Here is a 20,815-nt window from a genome sequence, read left to right as displayed (position 1 = left end):
AGCAATCATTCTCCAGGTGTTGCAAAATTCTGGAACCAGCTCGACTATGTTGGTATTGCCTTGATGATCTGGGGATCTTTCATACCCAGCGTCTTTTATGGCTTTTGGAGCGATCCAGGGTTAAGAAGAGTGTATTGGAGCATGGTAAGTTTGCAAACGGTATTTGACGCCTTCTAACACAACGGCAGATTAGCACAATCGGAGCCGGCTGCATCGTCGTTACAATGCTTCCAGCTTTCCGCACTCCTTCTTGGCGACCACTACGAGCAGCCATGTTCGCAGGTATGGGTTTGAGTGCAGTTTTCCCGGTCCTCCATGGTCTCAAGCTATACGGTCTTGATCAGATGAGACAGCAGATGGGTTTATTCTGGTTGCTGACACAAGGTGCTCTATACATAGCTGGTGCCACAATCTATGCATGCCGATTTCCAGAGTCAATGCACCCAGGCCGCTACGACAAGGTAGGTGCATCGCATCAGATCTTCCACGTCTTTGTGGTTCTTGCTGCTGCGTCACACCTTGTGGGCCTGCTGAAAGCCTTCGATTATCGTCACGGAGTTTCAAGAGGTATAGTTCTACCAGATTCTGCAGCTTATGTCAAAGTTTGAAATCTGCATTTGTGAAGGCTCTCTTTCGTGAATCCGAAGAGGCTATGGTGTTGACTAGTGAGACCTTCAAGTCTCTTGATCTGTCGGATTTGAGATCGAAGATTGTTGCTAGGTTCATGGTAACAGACACAGACGAGTATCCATCGTTGATGAGATCGTCGAGCAATTTGCTGGCAGCATCTATGCGGCCCAGATAGAGATATACAACCGAAAGATTCTGCTTGGCAAGTGCCTGCATGCTGGACTTTGGGTTCTGTTGTGCAATGTTCTCGAGACGCTTCGCAGCGTCGTCCAAGCGACCATCGGCAATAGACACGAGAGAAACGAGTAGTTGCTTGATATCCTCGTCGGCCTCTAATTCATCAATGTATCTTTCAGCCTTCTTCAGCTGCCCTAGCCTTATAAGCATTAGTACCATCTGCTGTGCCCAATATGTCTGAGCCACAGCATCTGCTGGTTTCGAATGACTTAACGTCCGCTGAGCACATTCAATATCGCCTAGCTCAATCAGAGAATTGACAACGTGCATGTTCAACGAAGCTAGCCTCTCACTCCATGTTCTCCGCTCCGAATCCGAAGTGTAAGGAGACGCAATGTGTTCGCGTATTTCTAGACCAAGCTCATATAGCGCTGTGATGCCTCTTCTCAGATCAGAGAATCCGACGCTTTGCAGTCTTGTAGCTTGGACTCTAAGATCAAAAGGCATGATGTGCTTCGCCAGCGGACGACGACCATCATGTGTTTCGATTTCTGCTTCTGACACTTCTGGTATCACATAATAGAAGTCAGAGGACAAGTCCTCGAGGGCCTTTGCTTCTTGTGCTGCGAGCAACACTTGGCCGATGAGCTCGAGACACGAAAATCTAGCTGAAAGCAATCGAAATATGACTGGATGGTCAGTGGCGCTGACAACCCCTGACGATAAGCAGACAGCCGCATAATGTGCTGCACCGACGAAGTCACAGTTGCCTATCAACAAATTGAGTTGGTTGAGTGCCTGTGCTGTCGTTGTTCCAGGTTGCGGCGGTGGCATGAAGGGCTTGCGGAATTGTGGTGGCACATCAACCTGGCTCAAAGGATGATAGATAGCAGAATCCAGGAGGAATGACAGTTTCATGTCGGCTGCGACTGGACCGCCGTCCGCTTCTGCTCTTTCTCCCAGCAGAGGACCTTGAAGGTCCTTTCTTTGCTCCAGTGGATCGACATCTTGCAATCTCTCAAGGGGCGTATTTGGTGCCGAAGCCCTGGTAGAGACAGGGGAAACTGGTGAAAGTGCCGCGCTGGTCGAGAGTGGGCTTCATCTTATCGTTAGTCAGAGGCTTTTTACAGACACAATATATTCTTACCCATCATCCTCATCTAGTGGTCCCCTTGTGGTACGTCTTGGTAATGAAGCTGATACTGTAAGCTAAGGAGTCTCGTGGTGATTCCGCGACGAACCTCGACTTGGATTCTTTCTGTGAACACTACTAGACATTTTGCATGCACGTGGGCTAGACAGGCAAACGACCTTTCAGAAGCAAACTGCTCGATTGCATATCGTCGTGGTAGTAGACAGTGTCAGCATGACACGAGAATTAAGTTAGAGACGCGTAAATTGTGAATGATAAGGGTTGCAGTGGGCGTTAAAGTTGCCTAGAGAAAATACTTCGGGGTGTTCTCTAGGCACACTTCACGAACGGCAGGCTCTAATATCTCGATGCACCACATTCACACGGCATAGAAGCTGTCCAGGCGGAGAGAGGTATGACTAATTCATATTCGTAGTTACAGTATCAGTGATTGCTCCAGCGGAATGAAGATACAATTGAGTATTTATGTCGACCGGGCGTATATTCTTTCAAGATCTTCTCCTTGTATTCCATCCCAGCCTTCTTTAGCCAGCCGTGCAACAGCTTGATCGATTGGCTCATCGCCGTTCAACAAATCATACCAGCCTCTTGTGTCATCTCTCTCAAGCAATGCTGCTGCTACTCTCGCAACACTCTCTCTGCTCACATCACCCCGTGCACCTGTCTTGCCTAGGGCAACCTTTCCATCACTAGGATCATCCTTCAAAGTTCCGGGCCGTAGATTGATGGCTTGAAACGTTGCGTCCCTATTATTTCTTTTCTTAGCTGCAGCAGCAAAGTGCTCGTCTGCTTCGACTTTCGCGGCAAAATAAGCAGGAAGAATCTTGGTGTTCACATGATTAGCTGCTTCTTGATCGTCATCGTTCCACCAAGGTGGACGTCCATGACGAGAAGCAATATAGCTGACCATAAGAAACTTCTTGACTTCAGGTCGGGCTAGTGAGGCGGATATGTAATGCTTCGCTGCGACCTCGTCAATGGCCTTTGTCCGGGCTGGGCCACCTTTGCCACCAGCACCGGCAGAGAATACCACGATGTCAGGGCTCACTTTGTCAAGCACAGAGTTAGCTCTGTCGATAGAGTCCACATCGTCGAGGCTTTCTACAAGGACGTTAACCTTGCCAGGTTTGTCCTCACCAAGCTTGAGGATCTCGGATTCGTGATCAGGGTTACGGACAACTGAGGTCACATTCCATGATTTTGAGAGAAGTAAGGGGGTGAGATGAAGGGCGACTTTGCCGTGCCCTCCGAGAAGCAGGACTTTTGTGGTAGCCATGGTGCTCGAGTTGATCTGTATGCTGGATGAGTAGCAAATAACGAGTTGTTCCTAAATGGACGAGAACAAGTTTTGGAGTGGTGAAGACGAGATACGACGAGCAAGAGGTTGATTACTTTCCATTGTTGACCTTCTTAGTTGTATTACAAAGCACTCAAGAAGCTTTGGAGGATGCCCCAAAGAGGGAAACAGGTATTGCATCACATCGTTCAGAATTATGCCAAATCGCGCGTCATTGGTCTTTTGGCTGACTTACGGTAAAGTACATTCGTAATACGTTCTTGGGGTGTGTCATCTCCCATCGACACTGACCTACTCTTGAAGACCGCTCCGCCTCATCTCTGGGACGATCGTATGCTAATGCAGGTGGGAGATGGAAGAGGTCCAGCAGCCATCGTGATGATGGAGCTTGAGAAAGGAAAGGCAGCCAATCGAACAAACATGACAAACATTCAGGAAACCGATGGGTCTCACTTGCCCTGCGCTGGAAAACAAACGTTGATGCCAACAACGCGACATCTGACGTGATTTCTCCTAGCCATGCTCAGATTCCAGTGTGAAAGATGCCTCGTCCAGCACGGCGTGCAGGGGGTGCTCCTGCACAGCATGAGGCTTCCGCAACTACGCCTACGAGGACCGGTGCTACCAATCCCATAACCGCTACGATTCCTCCTTCTATGCTTGAGACACCAACTGGGCCACGTTTTCAGAACACACCACAGTCTGCTCCTCGACCTTTGGATCTTACCTCAAGCGTTCCAGAAGCTGCGAGGTCTGGAAGACTTCGACGCCAACAACACGCTGACTTATTGGATCAACCAGATACAGACCACGATACGCCAGGCAATACTGTGGAGGAACGGCAGCCCAGTGGACAGAGCAATCTTCCAGCACATCTGCTCTCTTCTGCAGACGAAGACACTTTTAATGAGGATGAGACCTCACTAGTAGAATCAGTGCAGCACAATGCAGAAGACCACAAGAGCCTTGCTGGATTGCGAGATATTTCCTCCTTAGCCACCTGGACACTTTCCTCGGCAAAGCCAGGATGTGCTTTGGCTCAACTCAGAAATCCTAGTCCCTCACAATTCTGGCAGAGTGATGGCCCTCAACCCCACACTTTGTCCCTCCACTTCTTCAAGCTGGTCTCGATAGTGAAGATGCGTATCTATCTAGACTTCAAGTTGGACGAATCATACACACCCACCAAGATGAAGTTCTATGCAGGAATGTCGGAAGGAGGTCTGGTTGAATTTGCGACATGGGAAGTTGAAGAAACGATAGATGAGACGACGGGCGAGATGAGTAGCAATGTAGGGAAAATCAGGGGCTGGATTGACATATCGTTGAAAGGTGTGGGTGGTAGAGAACAGAAGTACTATGATGACCAGGAACGCCGAAGAGCAAGAGCCTATGAGCGAAAGATGCAGTTGCAAGAGCACGGAGACACGAGTATGATGGACTTGGAAGACGACGAGGATGAAGATGATCTCGTAGGAGGTGATGTTTTGAGGGCAATGATTGTGCAAGTCAGAATCTGTGAAAATCACCAGAACGGCAAGGACACACATTTGAGGGGGTTTCAGGTGTTTGCTAGGGACGAGTCGAGTGCTAAGGAGATGAGAAAGCTGGTGAAGAGGCCAAAGCAGCGAGCCAAGAAGAAGGGAGGAGCTGAAGATGCTGATGAAGAGGGTCTTATCGGGCTACAACCTGCAGAATGGATGGGCGAACCCGATATTCGATGAACAGGATGGACTGCGATGCAAGCCTCGGTGATTGAGGTTGTCATCAACTGCAGAGTGCTACTTTTAACGTGAGATCAGTCACTACAATACAGCCACTAGACCTTGATGAGCAGAACCTGAGCTGCAGACTGTAGACGTCTGAGGGTTTCATCGAACGGGGAAGTCACTAAAATTTTCGTCAGATCTTTCGCTCCTCCAGAACAACAAGGCGCATACACTTTCAAACCTTGTTCCACACACAACTCTTCCCTCGTGCTCTGTCCGTAGGGCATCAAGAAATTCAACATGCTTCTGAGGCACGGACTCGAGACTGTGCCAATACTGATTGGCATTCTAATTGCGCTCATTGTCTTCCTGAGACACCACTCTAGATCTGGTACATGCGATAGTCTCTTCTCATCTGGCAAGTGGTCCAAGGCATCCAGTGGTTCTACAACAAGTCATACGTGGCACCCACCAGGTAGCATACTTCACAAGTACGACGCACCTACACTACATGACTGCTTAGATAGCCATGTTCTTCATTTTATTGGCGACTCGACAATTCGTCAGGTATTCTGGGCGACAGCTATCAAACTCGGTGGTGAAGACGCTGAATTTGCTCAGACGCAAGCAGAAAAACACGAAGGGCTACACTACAGAAAAGGCAACGCGTCTCTAGCTTTCCACTGGGATCCTTACCTCAATGGTACCGGCACAATCGCGCTGCTGAACACTCCAGCAAGCCACGAAAGCTTGGGGGTGATCTTCAGCACAGGACTATGGTATGCGAGACATGGAGGTCATGATTTCGCACAAAACTTCAATGATACCATCACCCAAGTCACGAAAAGCATCGGGAGAGAAGAAGATAGGCTAGTCCCAGTGATCGCAGTACCTCCACCACATCTGCGTCACGACTGGCTCGATGCCGAAAGAGCTGGTACATTGACCTTGGGCAGAATTTTACGCATCGTTCTCAGCCTTGCAGCCGTTGAGCGCTCATCTAACTTACAGGTAGTGTGGAGTGCTCGCGAAGTTACGCGCCATCCATCAGCCATGGATCAGACGGGGTTGCATGTGACGAACATCATAGCTGATGTCCAAGCAGATATATTGCTGAACAAATTTTGCAACGACAAGGTCTTTGGAGGCACGAACAAAGCCTATGCTCTGCCATGTGTCAAGGATAGTCGAGAACAAGCACCATATATACTGGTGGCTGCACTGATATCGGCTTGCATTGTCGTTGCTAGGGTACGACCAACTCTACCCTTGAATTACAAGCTCGACTTACATCCGGCGTCTTCGTTCGCTGTTCTGGTGTCAATACTGCTATACTGCTGGGTGGCCGATCGTACAACCCTATTTGAAAAATCTAGCAAGGTCATCAGTCAAGCGTTGTTTACATGCATAGCGGGCGCAACACTATTCGCGAATCTCTTCCGCATCAAGCAAGCAACAGCGTTTCTGACTCAGACTCTACCACAACTAAAGTCGTTCCAGGATTCACCCTCCAAGGATCCAGGCTTGCTACCGCGAGCTCAGTCTGAGGAGTGGAAAGGATGGATGCAGATTGTGATTCTGCTCTATCACTACTTCGGCATGTCGAAAGTGCTCTGGGTCTACCAGATAGTGCGCGTTCTCGTGGGTTCCTACCTGTTCCTGACCGGCTATGGTCATGCGATGTACTTTCTCAAAATGAGGGACTTCTCTCTTAATCGACTTGCTGCCGTCTTGCTTCGGCTCAACTTGCTTCCCTGCCTTCTAGCACTGGTGATGCACAACACTTGGGACTTCTACTATTTCCCATGCCTTGCAAGTATCTGGTTTCTGGTAACCTATTTCACCTTTTGGGGTGTCAAGAGACGAGAGCATGCGACTCCGAGAGTGTCCGAAATTGTGGCTCGAGTCCTCGTAGCCAGCTTCGTTTTAGTGCTGATTACACAAGAATCGGGAATGTCTCTGTCTCCATCGAATGTACTGACGTTTGTTGGCGTTCCAGATATCAACGGAAAGGAGCTTCAATTTCGAGTACAGCTAGACCTCTTGGCACCATTCTTGGGGATGCTGCTAGCTACTGTCCAGGCGCACAACCCTTCAATACTCCTTGTGCCTACCAGAAAATCACCACCCATTGTTGCATTAGCTTGTTGCCTATTCGCGGCTTACGTCATGATTGCTTCTCAATGTAAGGACAAGTTCACTTACAACCAACTACATCCGCTGGTCTCAATACTACCCATCTCGGGCTATATAATGCTGCGAAACAGTTGCAGCGCAGCAAGAGAGTATGTGGCTACGTCCTTCATGTGGATCGGGTCCTGCTCGCTGGAACTTTTCGTGCTTCAGTATCATATCTGGCTTGCAGCAGACACCAGGGGACTATTGCAAGTCGGGTTGCTCAACAAAATCTGGATGGGAAGTGGAAGCACAGTTGTTAGCAGCTGGACCTTTTGGGCAGAATCAGTTCTCATAACTATGATTTTTGTGTGGGTCAGTCATTACTGCTCTCAGGTCACCAACATGCTTGTGAAGTGGTTCGTTGATACATCTGGTGGCAGCAATGGGAAGGTACGGTCAAAGGAAAGACAACTACTCCTGCGTGTTTGTGGTCTACTCGCAGCACTGTGGCTGTTGAACGTCGCTGCGGCAAGTCGGACATGAGGCCGGCCGTGCTTGCCGATCGTACTGAGGTTCCTTGGCACACGTTTTCTAGATTGCCAATCAGCTTCGGGGCGTCCATGACTCTACTCCAAACCAGGTACGCCATCATGTCATCAAAATGGACTTGTCCGCAGTAAAGGAAGTATTCGTGCAGTTTACACTGGCCTCCAAAATAGAGGTTGTAGTGGTGAAGGTGTAGACCGCAAAAATGATCTCCAATAAAATCTTACGATCTTTCTAATCTGTCAACGGGACGTTATTTGTGTGATTGCATTGTTTCTTGTCTTTTAAGCAATTGACCTGGACAGCTGGAGAGAAAGTATATCTTTCATCGACGCCCGAGTTCTTCGGCACTTGCAGTCGTTGCAGTCCCCTCGATGTCGGAGGAGAAAACACATGACACATCAAACAATGAACGACCTACCATAAATCGGGTCGAATCAGACACCTTCGTTGAAGACATCCCTGCCTCACCCTCAGACAAACCACCAGATGGAGGCTACGGCTGGGTCTGTATCTTTGCCTGCTTTCTAATTAATGGCGCTACCTGGGGAATATGCGCAAGCTATGGTGTATACCTGAACTACTACTTGACTCAAAATATCTTCCCCGGCTCCAACGACATTGACTATGCCTTTGTCGGAGGTAGCAACTTCGCCGCCGCTCTCATCACTGCGCCAGGCGTGAACTGGTTGTTGCGGAGGCTGGGTACACATCCCGTCATGCTGATGGGTGGCGTGACCTGGCTTCTAGGCTGGATAGCAGCGAGTTTCGCTAAGACGTTGTGGCAGCTTGTGCTAAGTCAGGGAGTCTGTATAGGTATTGGCTTGGGATTGATATGGCAACCTTCGACGGGTATCATAAGTCAATGGTTTCAGAAGAGGAGAAGTATGGCACAAGGCATTACTAGTGCTGGGAGTGGCTTTATTGGCATCGTCTACAGTGCCAGCACGACACATATGATCGACAATCTGGGTCTTGCTTGGTCGCTGAGGATCACTGGCATCACCAGCTTTGCTATGCTGCTAATCGCCACGGCATTGATCAGAGATCGAAACAAGGTGGTACGGCCGACGATCCATCCTTTCGATGTTAACATCCTCAAGAGATACCAAGTGTGGATGGTGTTGGGCTGGAGTGTCTTCAGTCTGCTCGGATATATGGTGCTACTGTACAGTCTTGGTAACTACGGCAAGACCTTGGGACTGAATCAGAAGCAGGCAGGAATTATCATCACCATGGTGAACCTGGGCACAGGTATCGGTCGAATGTTCGTCGGTGTCATATCAGATCGACTCGGTCGCGTCACGGTGTCTGGCACTTGTGCAGCTTTGTCTGGGGTCTCTTGCTTCGTCTGGTGGATTAACGCACGCGACTATGGTTCCCTAATATCATTCGCACTGGTGGTGGGCATGATTTTTGGGGTATACTGGGCCACGATTGCACCCATCTCAGCTGAAGTTGTGGATCTGAAAGACCTGCCGTCACTGTTGTCGTTGGTCTGGCTCGTCGACGCCACACCAACATTGTTTTCAGAAGCCATTGCGCTTGAGCTCAGGACAGGGCGTGGAAATAGGCCTTACCTCTACCCACAGATATACTCAGCTCTATGTTATCTCGTGGCAGCTGGGTTTCTGTTGGAGCTGAGGAGAAACAAATGGGGACTGTTAGCAAGAGAAAAGAATAGATAGAGAGCCATTTGCAGCCTACGACATAGGACGCTCTAATGCCGACATTGAATTGATGTGCCAAACAAGTATCTATGTTGACCGAGCGGTCGACCTGGGCGCCTGTCACAAGTCCTGTGTTCCTGTGCGTGACCTGTTGTATACGATTTATTTTCAAGAACAGAGATTGCAGCAAAGGACCCATCCTAGGACTTCAGAAGCAAAAAATGCGGCTGAATATCGGCCTTGGAGGAACCTAGTCCACAAGTTGCTGGCTATACCCGTAACGCGTAATGTTTCTAGAGCTACTTCTACCTCTCGTGTTCGGCGAAGACATCCGCTTACCGACATTGGAGAAGAGCTTGAATGAGCTTGCTTTTTCTCCACTCGGCAACACGCGGATAACGCGTACCAAAACAGTCATTCAGCTTGACTCGAAGTTTCGTCCTTTAACCTAGTAACACGTCGTATCGTGCTCTGCCTTGATGTGTCTGCCAAACATGCAGCGTGATGGGACGCCCGGACTCACTTTCGCACATGAAGCCGTGAGACACGAACAGAGGCCTTATCGCGCTCTTCCAAAACGCGAACATTTGCGATAGCACGAATGGAACCTTTGGGAATGGATCTTCAAGGATCGAGATACAAGCCTCGGAGAAAGTCGTTGAAGTCAGTTACTGTACGTTGTCTGAGACAAGAGCAACCCCTCGTAACCAAGATCATCGTGACGGTCTGAGTATATTGCAACTCCCCACTTCGTGAGCTGCAGAATCTTCACAGTAAGATAACCTTGCAGGTACATTTAGTTTGATAAGCCATCAACGCCCACCTGTGTTACTGTGTGAATCTGCTTCACTGCTTGTCCTGCTCTGCTTACTGTCATACTTTTCCTCAAAAAGTCCAGCCATGCGTGTTCAGAACTGCTTGGTCGCAGCACTCGCTGCTACACTAACAACAGCACAGGAGACTGTACTTGGCGTCTATATCTTCTCGAGGTGAGTCTATACTTATACAGCAATAGCAAGGTCACTAACACAGGTCAGACATGGTGACCGCACGGCCAAGTCGACACCTCCAGCTAATTTGACCGACCTTGGCTACGAGGAAGTATTCACATCAGGAACATATTACAGAAATCGATATGTTGCGTCTGACAGCTCGCGACGTATCTATGGCCTCAACTCGGATCTAGTAAAGCAGTCGCAGATCATCGCCTCTGCACCCGTCGACACTGTGCTCCAGGTCTCTGCTCAAGCCTTCTTGCAGGGTATCTACCCACCAGTCGGATCCCAAGTGGGCTCTACCACCCTACGAAACGGCACCGTTGTACAAACACCTCTCAATGGCTACCAATTGATCCCGCTTCAAACCGTCGAAACTGGCGCAAACAGTGAGAACTCGGCCTGGCTGCAAGGAAGCACAAACTGCGCAAATGCGCAACTGAGCTCGAATGCATATTACACCTCAGCACAATATCTCGAGACCTTGAGTCGCACGCAAGACCTGTACAATTCAATCTACCCTATGATCAACAAAACCTTCTCCCAATCGCAAAGCAGCTTCAGAAACGGCTACACAATCTGGGATCTTCTAAACGTCGCAAGCATCCACAACGCTACCGCAGAAATCCCCGACGATACCACAATGACCGAACTCAAATACCTCGCCGACCAGCACGAATTCGGTCTCGCATACAATTCCTCAGAACCAATCCGCGCCATCACCGGCTCAATCATCGCCGCTGAAGTAGTCGAAGCTCTCAACGCAACCATCACCAGCAAAGGCAAGTCAAAGCTCAACATCCAGTTCGGTGCCTACGCAGGCATGCTCTCGTTCTTCGGCCTCGCGAACCTGACAGAAGTCAACCCTGGTTTCTTCGGCGTGCCAGACTATGCCAGCTCACTGGTCTGGGAACTCGTTACGAACACTAGTGTGACTTCGACCTCTTTCCCCTCCGCTGACCAGATCTCCGTGCGCTTCCTCTTCCACAACGGCACTACATCAGATATCTCGGAGCCGGTGGAGTATCCTCTGTTTAATTCTGGTCGGTCGCCGTTACCATGGAATGATTTCGTGACAGGTATGAACAAGTTCTCCATTGCTGATCAGCAGAGCTGGTGCCAGGCTTGTGGAAATAGTAAGTAGCTACTCAAATTCCCTTCCATTTCCAACTCTAACGTAACTTCTAGCTACCGGCGTCTGCTCCCCATCCTATCTCAACAATGAGGACGGATCTTCTTCTTCTTCGTCCTCATCTGGCAACAATAACTCATCTGGCAATTCGAGCTCAGGTGGCCTCTCAAAGGTCGTCTGCGGCGTTATTGGGGCATTGGTTACCTTGGCTGTTATTCTGCTTGTTCAGGGTGCGATCGTTCTCCTTGGTGGCTTTAGACTGGTTAGCAAGAAGAGGTTGGGAAGTCATGCTGGGAGTGTTGGGTCTGGTGAGGAGACTTTTGCTGCGAAGGCGTGAGTATGTACGTGTGTATTTATGTGTTGTGAAATAGTTGAGAGAAAAGAGAAACAAGACATGAAGCGTTGTGCACATAAATCGTAGTTGTTCTGATAACTGCTTTCTATTCGGTTCTCTCTGTGCTAGGTATTAGACTATGTGAAAGCTGACATAGATACGCTTTGTCTGTTCGACGAATATGTGACTAATGGGAACCTCCTTTTAATAGGCGGAATATCTACTGACTCACGAAATATGTTATCAGATCCTGGTGTAGCTCCTCCGACGCAGCTCAAATTCGCCCTGGCTACCACTACCCAGTGATGCTGATAGTCGAAGACAATTCCGTGCCGACCCTGTACCAGACTATTGCTGTCGATGCTTAACCCCGTGTTCCGTCTCAGTTTGCCACCAACACCATTGCTATCCATGAGCATGAGCCGTAGCCCTTACTCGAATTCTTGTCCCAAAAAAGCAAAATTCAAATCGACTCCTGTCGCGTAGGTAAGAGAATTGTCCGGTCACTCCTTCATTTCGTCCTGCTCTTCTGCCTCGTCATCCTGTTTCTCTTCTTTGGCTTCTTCAGACTCTTTTGGCGGATGCAAGCACTGTCTGATGTTGAGGATAACGTCGCTTACGTACTCCCTGCCCTGGCGTAGTATGCCGTCCATGTGCATGAAAGGATGCGGAACTCCAGGGTAGCGCTTGTTGACGACATTATTGCCATGTTCGCGCAGTTTCTCAGCGTATGCCTCGGCTTCGTCTCGTAAGGGGTCGATCTCGGCTGTACCGATCCAGGTATGTGGTGCGAGATTCTTGAAATTAGGGGCATCCAGTAGATTCGAGTACCAGCTCACATCCCTGCTCATTTCACGATAACTCGGTCGCCGAACGCGTGAGCTCGGAGAAGGCGCGCCTGAGCCTTTTACAGACCCTAACTGTGGATGATGACCCTGCTGGTATGGCTGTTGAGGCGCGAGACTCATCCACTTGAAGGTATCGAACCATTTCAGCTTCTGCCAATCGAGTAGAGGTGCAAACTCGCTTTCGCGCATGCTCTGCCAAGGACTTTCTGCAGGAGTATTGTAGTTCCGTATGTCAGATATACTTGGTGTACCGACTACGACACCCTTCAACCTCTTTGCGTAGGACTCTCCTGCATCGCGGAAAAGATGTGATAGGACGAGCGAAATGGTTGCGCCAGAAGACTCGCCGCCAAAGGTAATATTATGAGGGTCGATCGAGAAGGTTTTGTGGTTGACAAGGATGTGCGCAATTGCAGCGAGACTGTCCATGATGCCTATCGGGAAGGGGTAATCAGGTATCAGTCGATATTCAACATCGATGACACAACACGGCACGCTGGCGCAAATGTGGTGACACAGATGCGCCGATGTCTCGAGATCACCGACAGCCCAGCCTGAGCCTTGTTAGCGAGCGCCTCGAACACGCCAAACAAAAGATTACCTACCACCTCCATGAAAATTGAAATGTACAGGCCATACTTTTCTCGTGCCTAGCTCTTCTCCTGGAGGTACATATACCCTGACGTTGATGTCGCCTGGATACTTGTCCCAGCCAGGTACCATTGTCTCTCCAATACCCCCGACCCCAGTAGCAGGTGCAGTGGCATAGCTATACAAGGCCGAATAGTTTGCTCTTGCTGCTTCGACATCGGTCGATGGTGGTGGCCCGGGCGCGATGTATTCGTTGTACAACTTGACAAAAGCTGGATCGAGTTTGTCTACAACTGAAGGATGCAATGGATTGCGCAGAATCTTGCGCGGTGGTTGCGCCGGTAATGGAGGCTGAGCGACAATCATCGCAGCTGGCAATTGAATATTTGTACTGCTGAGGGTATTGAATTGCCTGTTATGTAGGGGATGTGGGCGAAAAAGGTTGTCATTGGGTCTCGCCGGACCCGAGGCGGTCAGACCAGCATCGATAGCTACAGGGCGAGGATGGTAGGACGTTTGATACGAGGACTGTATGTTCGACTTCATCCGCTCGTTTGGTGGCTTTTCAGGTTTTGACTGGTAGTGCACGTGGTTTTAGTATTATCGCTTGCTACTGCAGTAGCCGTCCTGGGGTAAATCTTGGGAATCCTGGTAGGCACTTTTCCACGGCTGAATGTATTGCGTAGGAGGATGAGCGAAACGCAGATAAGACTGGAGGCGACGGAGTAGAAGGATTCACAACTTCGGCTCGGACTGGCTGTTCATATCATGGTTCGCAGACGCACGCAGCGCAAGTCCGCTGCACAAGTTGCGGACTTTCGACGAATGGTGAGCTTGCAACCTCGGCCAAGACCTCAAAATCGCATCACCAGACTTGTCAAATTACATCAAAGAACCGGACGACCTTTCTTATTCAATATCTCTAACGAGCTGTCGCGCGAATAGTCAATGGTTGACAGGTCAACATCTCGAAAACGAAAGACTCGAATGATGCTGTGGTGAGCACTCCTTTGTCAAGCGGAAAGACTATCCTCAAATGGGTGACGGGGATCCGGCTTCGAGGCAGCTTGCTGAAAATTCCGGGCATCTTGTATCGAGGGCGCCGTGTTTTCCATCCACTGAACCCCCAAGAGATTCTTTGTGGTATGTGATTGTTCTGCAATGACAACGATACGAGAGAGTGCGGGAGCGATGGCACCAACGCTGCATGGCGGCATACTCAATTTTGGCACAAGTCAGCCGGAAATGTGTACAGAAATGCCCATGCAGGTGTTTTGCTTACAATGCTGACAGAGTCTGACATTTGACCTAGCTGCAATAGTGCAGATATCTGAAAGCTGCGCATCAAAAGCTGCAAGTCACGAATGGTCGAGCCTGTTTGCTGCAGCGCTCACAAGCTCTCTGCGACAAAGACGTAAGGGGTCACTGGTTCGACCCCTTGCATCATCAAATGACGCTCATCACGATACGTTGTTGTTGCCGGAAGAGCTGCTCGTTGAAGTATTGTTATGTTGCGAAAGGAAACACGTCGCATCTTCAGAACAACGTGATGAGTGAACTGCACAAAGTAACAAGTGGCATGCCCGTTAAAGATCATAAAACATGAATGGTGAGTACCCTGTGTGACACGAGAATCACTTAGAAGCATGTCAAGCAAAACAAAGAAATTCTTAGGTGGAGGGGTTGCTGGCTTTTCTTCAAGTCAGTTCGGAAAGAGCAACATTACTATCAACATATGGCAGGAACTGAGGAAGCACCTGCCGTGAACAGTTGTCCGTACGCAGGGCCAAGAGAAATCGCAGGAAATGCATAAAATGTTATTCAGGTTTTGTAGTAGTGATGTTATGTCCCGTATCGACCAAGCCACTTGTGGCCATAGTCGTGTAATATCTTCCTACTAAGAGAAGTCTTTGTTACGAGGAGCCACAGAACGCGTGCTCGTCAGGCACGAGAAAGACTCGAATCCCGCAGATGGTGAGCAACAGCAAACAACTAACATGTTGACGTCATCAGGAAAACGACTTCACCTCACGCTCAAACAGATACACAGTCCAGAACACGTCTGTTGAGATTTCCCGCAGGAGGATGGGAAATCAAGTCGCGATGTGGGAAGTGTTAGCAGGCAAAATCGAGGGGGCCTTGAAGCAGTTTGAGTCGTCGGAGCCCCGACCATCACTGCACCCTGTTCCCGGAACAACCCCATTAACAATACAGGCAGCGATACTTCCACCCCTGATCTACTACCTTGCTCTAGTACTACTCCCACCACCACCACCTCCAGCAGTGACTTCAGCACCAGTAAGACTCCTACGGACTATCCTTGCGATCACTGCGGCTATCTTGTTCATTCGCTTACCTCTAGCATATCATGTACCACAATCCATTGGCTTGACCTACCAGTTAGGTCTGGTTGGTATTTATGGCGGCACTAGAGTCCTTGACGCCTTCTTCATATCCGCTTGGTGGTTTGGCAATATCCCGAAGCGGGTAAGTTACATACATCATGAACGGCCAGAGACACCTTACAGTGAGGACGGTGAATTAAGGCGAGAACGTGAATGGACCGATGGTGGTGTTCGAGATCCATACCACCACACTGAAAAGTCAAACAATAAGGTCTCAAAGTCGAGATTGCATTCTCCTGAACGCGATGATGCTGCAGCAAAGTGTAACAAGGACAAGCGCTCTAAGGTCAATGGTAGAGCTAATGGCTCAATTCATGCCTCTGCGCCTCGAGCAACGTCGACTTCGATACACATCGCACCCGCCAAGGATGTCTCGCATTACTCAAGGCGCCAATCCACAACGACCGAGACGGCCTCGTACTTCCTCTACAAGACAGTAACTGGCCCACGACCCACACCGGTCACGGAATACGCCATTACGCACAAGGAGTGGCCTTGTACCTGGTTCGATCGTGCTGCTTGGGCACTGGAGTTAGAGCTCTCAATGCGTGGCCAAGGCTTCACCTGGACGACAGCAGATGTCCGGCATACTAGGAAGACGTGGATTCCGACCATCGCAAATCGGATACACAGCATCGTGGTGCATGTTATGCCTATCCAGCTTGCGGCCTGGTACATCATCTCGAACATCTATGACGGCTACCTCGCCAGCACGCTTGAGATAGACGACTACGATCCCTTCTCCTCGACCAGCCGTTCATCTATGAGGTATAGACTTCATCGCCAGCACGAACTTTTTGACGACCTGTCCACTCCCGTCCAGTTGCTTTTGACCATTGCCCTAGGCAGCTTCCTCATGTCAGCCTTCAGTCTCGGTCATTCCATCGCTGCTATCATGCTTCATCCCCTCAAACCCCATCCTCTATCGTTCTTCCCACCACTCTACACCACTCGAGTCTGGTCATTGACCTCGGTACGTGGCTTCTGGTCATTTGGTTGGCACCGCCTCTTCGCTCGCCTCTTTCTAGTCTGGGGTGTCTGGCCTGGCGAGTGGCTTGAGCGGAAACTCCTTTGTAAGTCCAAAGACCAGCCTGCAGACGTGGGAAAGGTCATTGGTGCATTTACCAGCTCTGCAATCGTGCATGCATTTTCGGTGCGAGGTGTGATGGCTGGTCGATGGAGCGATGCTGCTGGTGAGATGAGGTTTTTCTTACTCAACGGGATTGCTGTAGTGCTTGAAGGTGCAGTCCAGAGACTGGTAACAGCGCTCAGGAGGAAGAAGGGTTGGAGACAGAGTGTGTGGTACGATGCTTGGCTAGGCAGAGTCTGGTGGATCCTAGCTGTGTGTTGGACGGGGCGAGAATTCGCGAGAGGATGGGTCAAATCTGGGCTTGTCAGAGAAATGGCATTTCGGTAGCACGATGTATAGCAATAGACATGACCTATGTGGTCAATACTCTCGTCTTTTCTGATGAAGCTGTCGGATCGATGCCGAGATCGCTCACACCAGACTTCAGACCATTGAGAGAACTTGAGTTCGATGAACTCTGGGGTTTCTTTCGCCCAGCCTTATAGTGTTGTGGCGAAGCTCTCCCTGTCTTGACTGTATATTGCACAGCAGCCTGTGTGACATCGAGAAACTGAGCTATGTGTTCGTAAGTATGCCCGAGGCGTCTCATGAGCATTACGTCGCGCCTTTGGTCCCTCGTCAGACGCTTGCTTTTCTTCCGATGCTGCTTCTCGATGTGCTGATCACTTTCTGTATGGCTAGCACTGGGTTCAGCTGTTCTGGGTATCTGCTGCCCAGAAAAGATTGGTAAAGGCATGAACCTCACTGTCTGCGGTTGCACTGGTGTAGTCCTAATCTCTTTGTTGGACTCCTTCTTTTCCAGAGGTCCGGTTTGTGTCAAAGTGATTCTGAACATGACTCGGTTACTTTCGACGCAACAGCATCGGCTTCTGATAATGGTTAGTCACTACGACTGCCGAAGTTCGTACATTGATTGCTTAGATATTCCGAGCAGCAAACGCGCAATAGCAACATGTGTCAGTGTAGTATAGGCAGAGACGAGTGTATCTGGAAGACGGAAACTGCTTGGCGTGCTGGGTGGCCTTGTGGAGTGCGTCCCCAGATTGAGGACGTTGATGAATTTGGACATTTGATGAACGTCCCCGAACAGTCTAGTCACGAGCTCTTCTTCCCATGTTCCTCAGTCGACCCAACGGATACAGCACAGACAGCAATTTATCCCGAATTCTTGCTCCAGTACATACGCATGGCTTGGTTACACGGTCTTCTTGAGAGCCAAGTACCATGTCGCGATCGCGGCTTCTAAATACATACGTCGAGTTTTACGATCATCAGCATGGCAGGCACGAATGCGGACCTGCCGAGTTCACTCTTCGATGAGAATCATGTAGGTCTAACTGCAATTAAGAAGTTCGCAGTAGCACATCTTCAATCGAGTGGTAGAGGCCTTTTGGATTCATGTTCTCACCGTCGTTGGACTAATCTTAGCAATGTCATTCGAAGATCCTCGTGGTTCTCTACCACCTTCAGCGATATCAATCCATCCACTCACGCTGCAACCTAGCCGACGTTCGTTTCCCTCGCTGCCAAAGCCAAAGGCTAAGCAATTCCGCCCAAGAAAGCCCCCATGTTGTGACTGGATCTTCTCCTCAGCTAGCAACATTCACGTTGCCGTTGACAAGTATTGGTTTAAGACTTTCACCCCATTCGATACCTATGTCCTCACTGTGGCCGGCCAGAAGCAGATCTCCGTCAGGGGTATCGGATCAGTCGACCTCAAGATCAGATGCAAGCCTAACAACCACCAAAGCCGCGTCATTACGCTGGACAATGTGCTCTATGTACCTGGTTGGGTCTGCAATATCTTCTCCGATTCTTATTTCATCCCAGATCCAGAGGCAAACGAGATGTTCGAACATAAGTGGACTCATCACGGAGTGTGTTTCACGAAGAGAACTAATGGTAAGACGAAACCATGGGGCTACACTGAAGACTTCTGTGGTCTTGACCGACTCATACTCTCTCGCAAACCTCATGGCCGAAGTCTAATGCTCGAAGATCCTGATCGGGAAGTGTGGTCAATCAACCTCAACTGGCCTCAAAACCAACGGGACAACTAGGAAGAGTTCCGAGCAAAAGAACTACAACGACTGGCGAAAGAGCATGAAGCCGAGATCCTATCACAGCAGCGAGTAGGAGAAAAGCAAAGATACACCGTTTCCACCGAATTGCTGATCCCGAAGAACAATTCCCCAGGCGTACTCAATCCCAATTTGAAAAGTGCATCGCCTGTGTCACAATCTAACATATCAGTACGTTCCAAGTCAGAGAACAATCTGGCAAAAGTCATGGCTCAACAAGTTAGTGCTGCTAGTCTCGATTTACAGCAGGCTGGTGTTCGGATGAGCCTGAATGAGATCAGCAGTAACCGCGCAATCACGATGAGAAACGATGACGGAGCTCGAGTGAGCAGTCTCAAAGCTTCGTTCACTGCGAAAAGAGGGCTACTGAAAGACTTCCTGGTAGCACAGCCTGAGAAGGATTGACGTGCAGCAACGTTAGACTCGGAAGAGCACAAAAAGGCAGATATGACTAGAAGAACATGGATCAGCAGTGTAATGGCGCCAGATGCTGAGCACAGTAATACATCTCATTGTGTTGTTCTTGGTGGTCAATGTCTAGATCATGGTTAGGAGTTCCTCTATATCGATTTCGACATCATCGAGGCAGTATCGACTGTATACGAGAAGGCATAGTTTTCGAGTAGTATATGCAGCAGATCAATCAACTCTCAGAGCAACCAGCTCCGGAGCTTACCGCATTAGACCACATCCTTTTACGTTCTTGTACTCTACGAATACGCCTCTTTACTCAAGCTACTCAAGCGTCGCGAAACTTCCGTAGTCGATGGCCGAGCGCCTGGCAATTTTGCTCTTTCATGTCTTTACCACCCTACACCGATCGAGTGGTAGTGTCTACAGACTCTCGTCTCATATACCTACCAAACCACAGTCTACCCTCCCCATTCAATGCGTCAACCTCACCTCCTTGCCAGGTTCCCACTCATTCAACCCACTCTGCAAACTCATCCAATACTTCAACTTGACACTCTCATCCCTTGCCCTCTCCTTATCTCCCTCCTCGAACGCGCTACCCAACTCCTTCTCAGTCCTCCATATCCTCGTCCCATTCTCCTCTTTCAGCCTCTGCACGACTTCCTCTCCACCTTCTTTGTTCACGTTCTCGAGCTCTTCTTGTGCCTCCATAACTACCATTAGTGTCTCGGGATCGCTGGGATGAGTCGAGTTATCTTCAGTCGTTACATCAATGTCATAGAGGAGCTGGAGAAGGTACTGCGAGCGGAGAAGCGGGTCCGAGAGCGTTTTGTACGCGTTATTGAGGAGGGTAGACAAGGCGTAGGCCCGTTGATGCGCGACGGTCCCGGCTTGGAATTTATCCGGGTGGTGTAGGGACTGGAGTTTGAGGAATTCATGTCGGAGTTCGCGGGGGTTGATATGGAAGACTGGTGGTGGTTTGTTGGGGTTGGTGATTGTTGAGGAGTCTGGGAGGGAGGACTGTGGTTGGGGAGGGCCGCTGGGAAGGGTTTTTGGGAAGAGGGTGTAGTAGTTTGTGATGTCGGGTAGGGTGGGATCTGTGGCCTCCATTTGAGGGTCTGATGTGCCTTGGCGGGTTGGTTCTGGTCCTATGCGGTTTTGGGCGTTGTAGCGAGATGGGTCGTTGGCGAAGGTGTGTGGTTCTTGTGCTTCGGCGAGGGTGGTCTTTGACCTTGTCTGCTGAGAAGAAGTACAGTTGTGTTTCCAGTGAGACTGTATAGACGCTGTGAGACATGGCTGGCGCAAAGATTGTGACCTCTGATTGTGATGCTGCGCGATAGGACGACTGCTGCGGCATAGTCTTGCTAGAGCTCGAAGAGCTTCGCGCGACGGGATCGGATGTGTCATGGTGACTCAATTCGAATTCCTCAGCGTATACTGCCAGGTCTAGGACTTTGGTCGAGATGAGAATTGTCCAGTGCTGTGATGCTCAAATCGGACCAAAATGTAGCTCTTCAGATCGATTCATTGTCTAGGTATATTCATGATCGAATCGGGCAACCATAAAATCGCTCCAGCTTGACGTCATGCATAATCTTCAACCCATACCTCCCCATTCGTATCAG

At 49.6% G+C, this 20,815-nt stretch overlaps 10 protein-coding genes across 10 annotated transcripts; 6 read left to right on the top strand and 4 right to left on the bottom strand.

Moving 5' to 3' along the window:
* Nucleotides 1-597: 597 nt before the first annotated feature.
* LTR64_004680 (uncharacterized protein) lies at nucleotides 598-1,958 on the bottom strand (the record flags this gene model as incomplete). Its single annotated transcript, XM_064899025.1, has 2 exons — nucleotides 598-1,871; nucleotides 1,955-1,958. 2 exons carry the CDS (start codon nucleotides 1,956-1,958, stop codon nucleotides 598-600), a joined length of 1,278 nt encoding a protein of 425 aa, XP_064754982.1.
* A 465-nt stretch (nucleotides 1,959-2,423) lies between these two features.
* On the bottom strand, nucleotides 2,424-3,236 carry LTR64_004679 (uncharacterized protein; the record flags this gene model as incomplete). Its single annotated transcript, XM_064899024.1, has 1 exon — nucleotides 2,424-3,236. One exon carries the CDS (start codon nucleotides 3,234-3,236, stop codon nucleotides 2,424-2,426), a length of 813 nt encoding a protein of 270 aa, XP_064754981.1.
* A 563-nt stretch (nucleotides 3,237-3,799) lies between these two features.
* Nucleotides 3,800-4,981, top strand: LTR64_004678 (uncharacterized protein; the record flags this gene model as incomplete). The annotated part of the gene is made up of 1 exon (XM_064899023.1): nucleotides 3,800-4,981. One exon carries the CDS (start codon nucleotides 3,800-3,802, stop codon nucleotides 4,979-4,981), a length of 1,182 nt encoding a protein of 393 aa, XP_064754980.1.
* A 285-nt stretch (nucleotides 4,982-5,266) lies between these two features.
* Nucleotides 5,267-7,627, top strand: LTR64_004677 (uncharacterized protein; the record flags this gene model as incomplete). The annotated part of the gene is made up of 1 exon (XM_064899022.1): nucleotides 5,267-7,627. One exon carries the CDS (start codon nucleotides 5,267-5,269, stop codon nucleotides 7,625-7,627), a length of 2,361 nt encoding a protein of 786 aa, XP_064754979.1.
* Nucleotides 7,628-8,004: 377 nt separating this feature from the next.
* On the top strand, nucleotides 8,005-9,318 carry LTR64_004676 (uncharacterized protein; the record flags this gene model as incomplete). Its single annotated transcript, XM_064899021.1, has 1 exon — nucleotides 8,005-9,318. One exon carries the CDS (start codon nucleotides 8,005-8,007, stop codon nucleotides 9,316-9,318), a length of 1,314 nt encoding a protein of 437 aa, XP_064754978.1.
* Nucleotides 9,319-10,200: 882 nt separating this feature from the next.
* Nucleotides 10,201-11,764, top strand: LTR64_004675 (uncharacterized protein; the record flags this gene model as incomplete). The annotated part of the gene is made up of 3 exons (XM_064899020.1): nucleotides 10,201-10,289; nucleotides 10,338-11,374; nucleotides 11,484-11,764. The coding sequence occupies 3 exons, from the start codon at nucleotides 10,201-10,203 to the stop codon at nucleotides 11,762-11,764; spliced, it is 1,407 nt and encodes a 468-aa protein (XP_064754977.1).
* A 500-nt stretch (nucleotides 11,765-12,264) lies between these two features.
* Nucleotides 12,265-13,566, bottom strand: LTR64_004674 (uncharacterized protein; the record flags this gene model as incomplete). Its single annotated transcript, XM_064899019.1, has 2 exons — nucleotides 12,265-13,163; nucleotides 13,215-13,566. 2 exons carry the CDS (start codon nucleotides 13,564-13,566, stop codon nucleotides 12,265-12,267), a joined length of 1,251 nt encoding a protein of 416 aa, XP_064754976.1.
* A 1,737-nt stretch (nucleotides 13,567-15,303) lies between these two features.
* LTR64_004673 (uncharacterized protein) lies at nucleotides 15,304-17,022 on the top strand (the record flags this gene model as incomplete). Its single annotated transcript, XM_064899018.1, has 1 exon — nucleotides 15,304-17,022. One exon carries the CDS (start codon nucleotides 15,304-15,306, stop codon nucleotides 17,020-17,022), a length of 1,719 nt encoding a protein of 572 aa, XP_064754975.1.
* Nucleotides 17,023-18,125: 1,103 nt separating this feature from the next.
* LTR64_004672 (uncharacterized protein) lies at nucleotides 18,126-19,181 on the top strand (the record flags this gene model as incomplete). The annotated part of the gene is made up of 2 exons (XM_064899017.1): nucleotides 18,126-18,707; nucleotides 18,756-19,181. The coding sequence occupies 2 exons, from the start codon at nucleotides 18,126-18,128 to the stop codon at nucleotides 19,179-19,181; spliced, it is 1,008 nt and encodes a 335-aa protein (XP_064754974.1).
* A 334-nt stretch (nucleotides 19,182-19,515) lies between these two features.
* Nucleotides 19,516-20,597, bottom strand: LTR64_004671 (uncharacterized protein; the record flags this gene model as incomplete). The annotated part of the gene is made up of 2 exons (XM_064899016.1): nucleotides 19,516-19,587; nucleotides 19,680-20,597. 2 exons carry the CDS (start codon nucleotides 20,595-20,597, stop codon nucleotides 19,516-19,518), a joined length of 990 nt encoding a protein of 329 aa, XP_064754973.1.
* Between the last annotated feature and the right edge of the window lie 218 nt (nucleotides 20,598-20,815).

Source organism: Lithohypha guttulata, assembly GCF_036872675.1.
Source record: "Lithohypha guttulata strain CCFEE 5908 chromosome Unknown scaffold_3, whole genome shotgun sequence".
Classification (NCBI taxonomy): Eukaryota; Fungi; Ascomycota; class Eurotiomycetes; order Chaetothyriales; family Trichomeriaceae; genus Lithohypha; species Lithohypha guttulata.
This window is presented reverse-complemented; position numbering and strand designations above follow the sequence as displayed.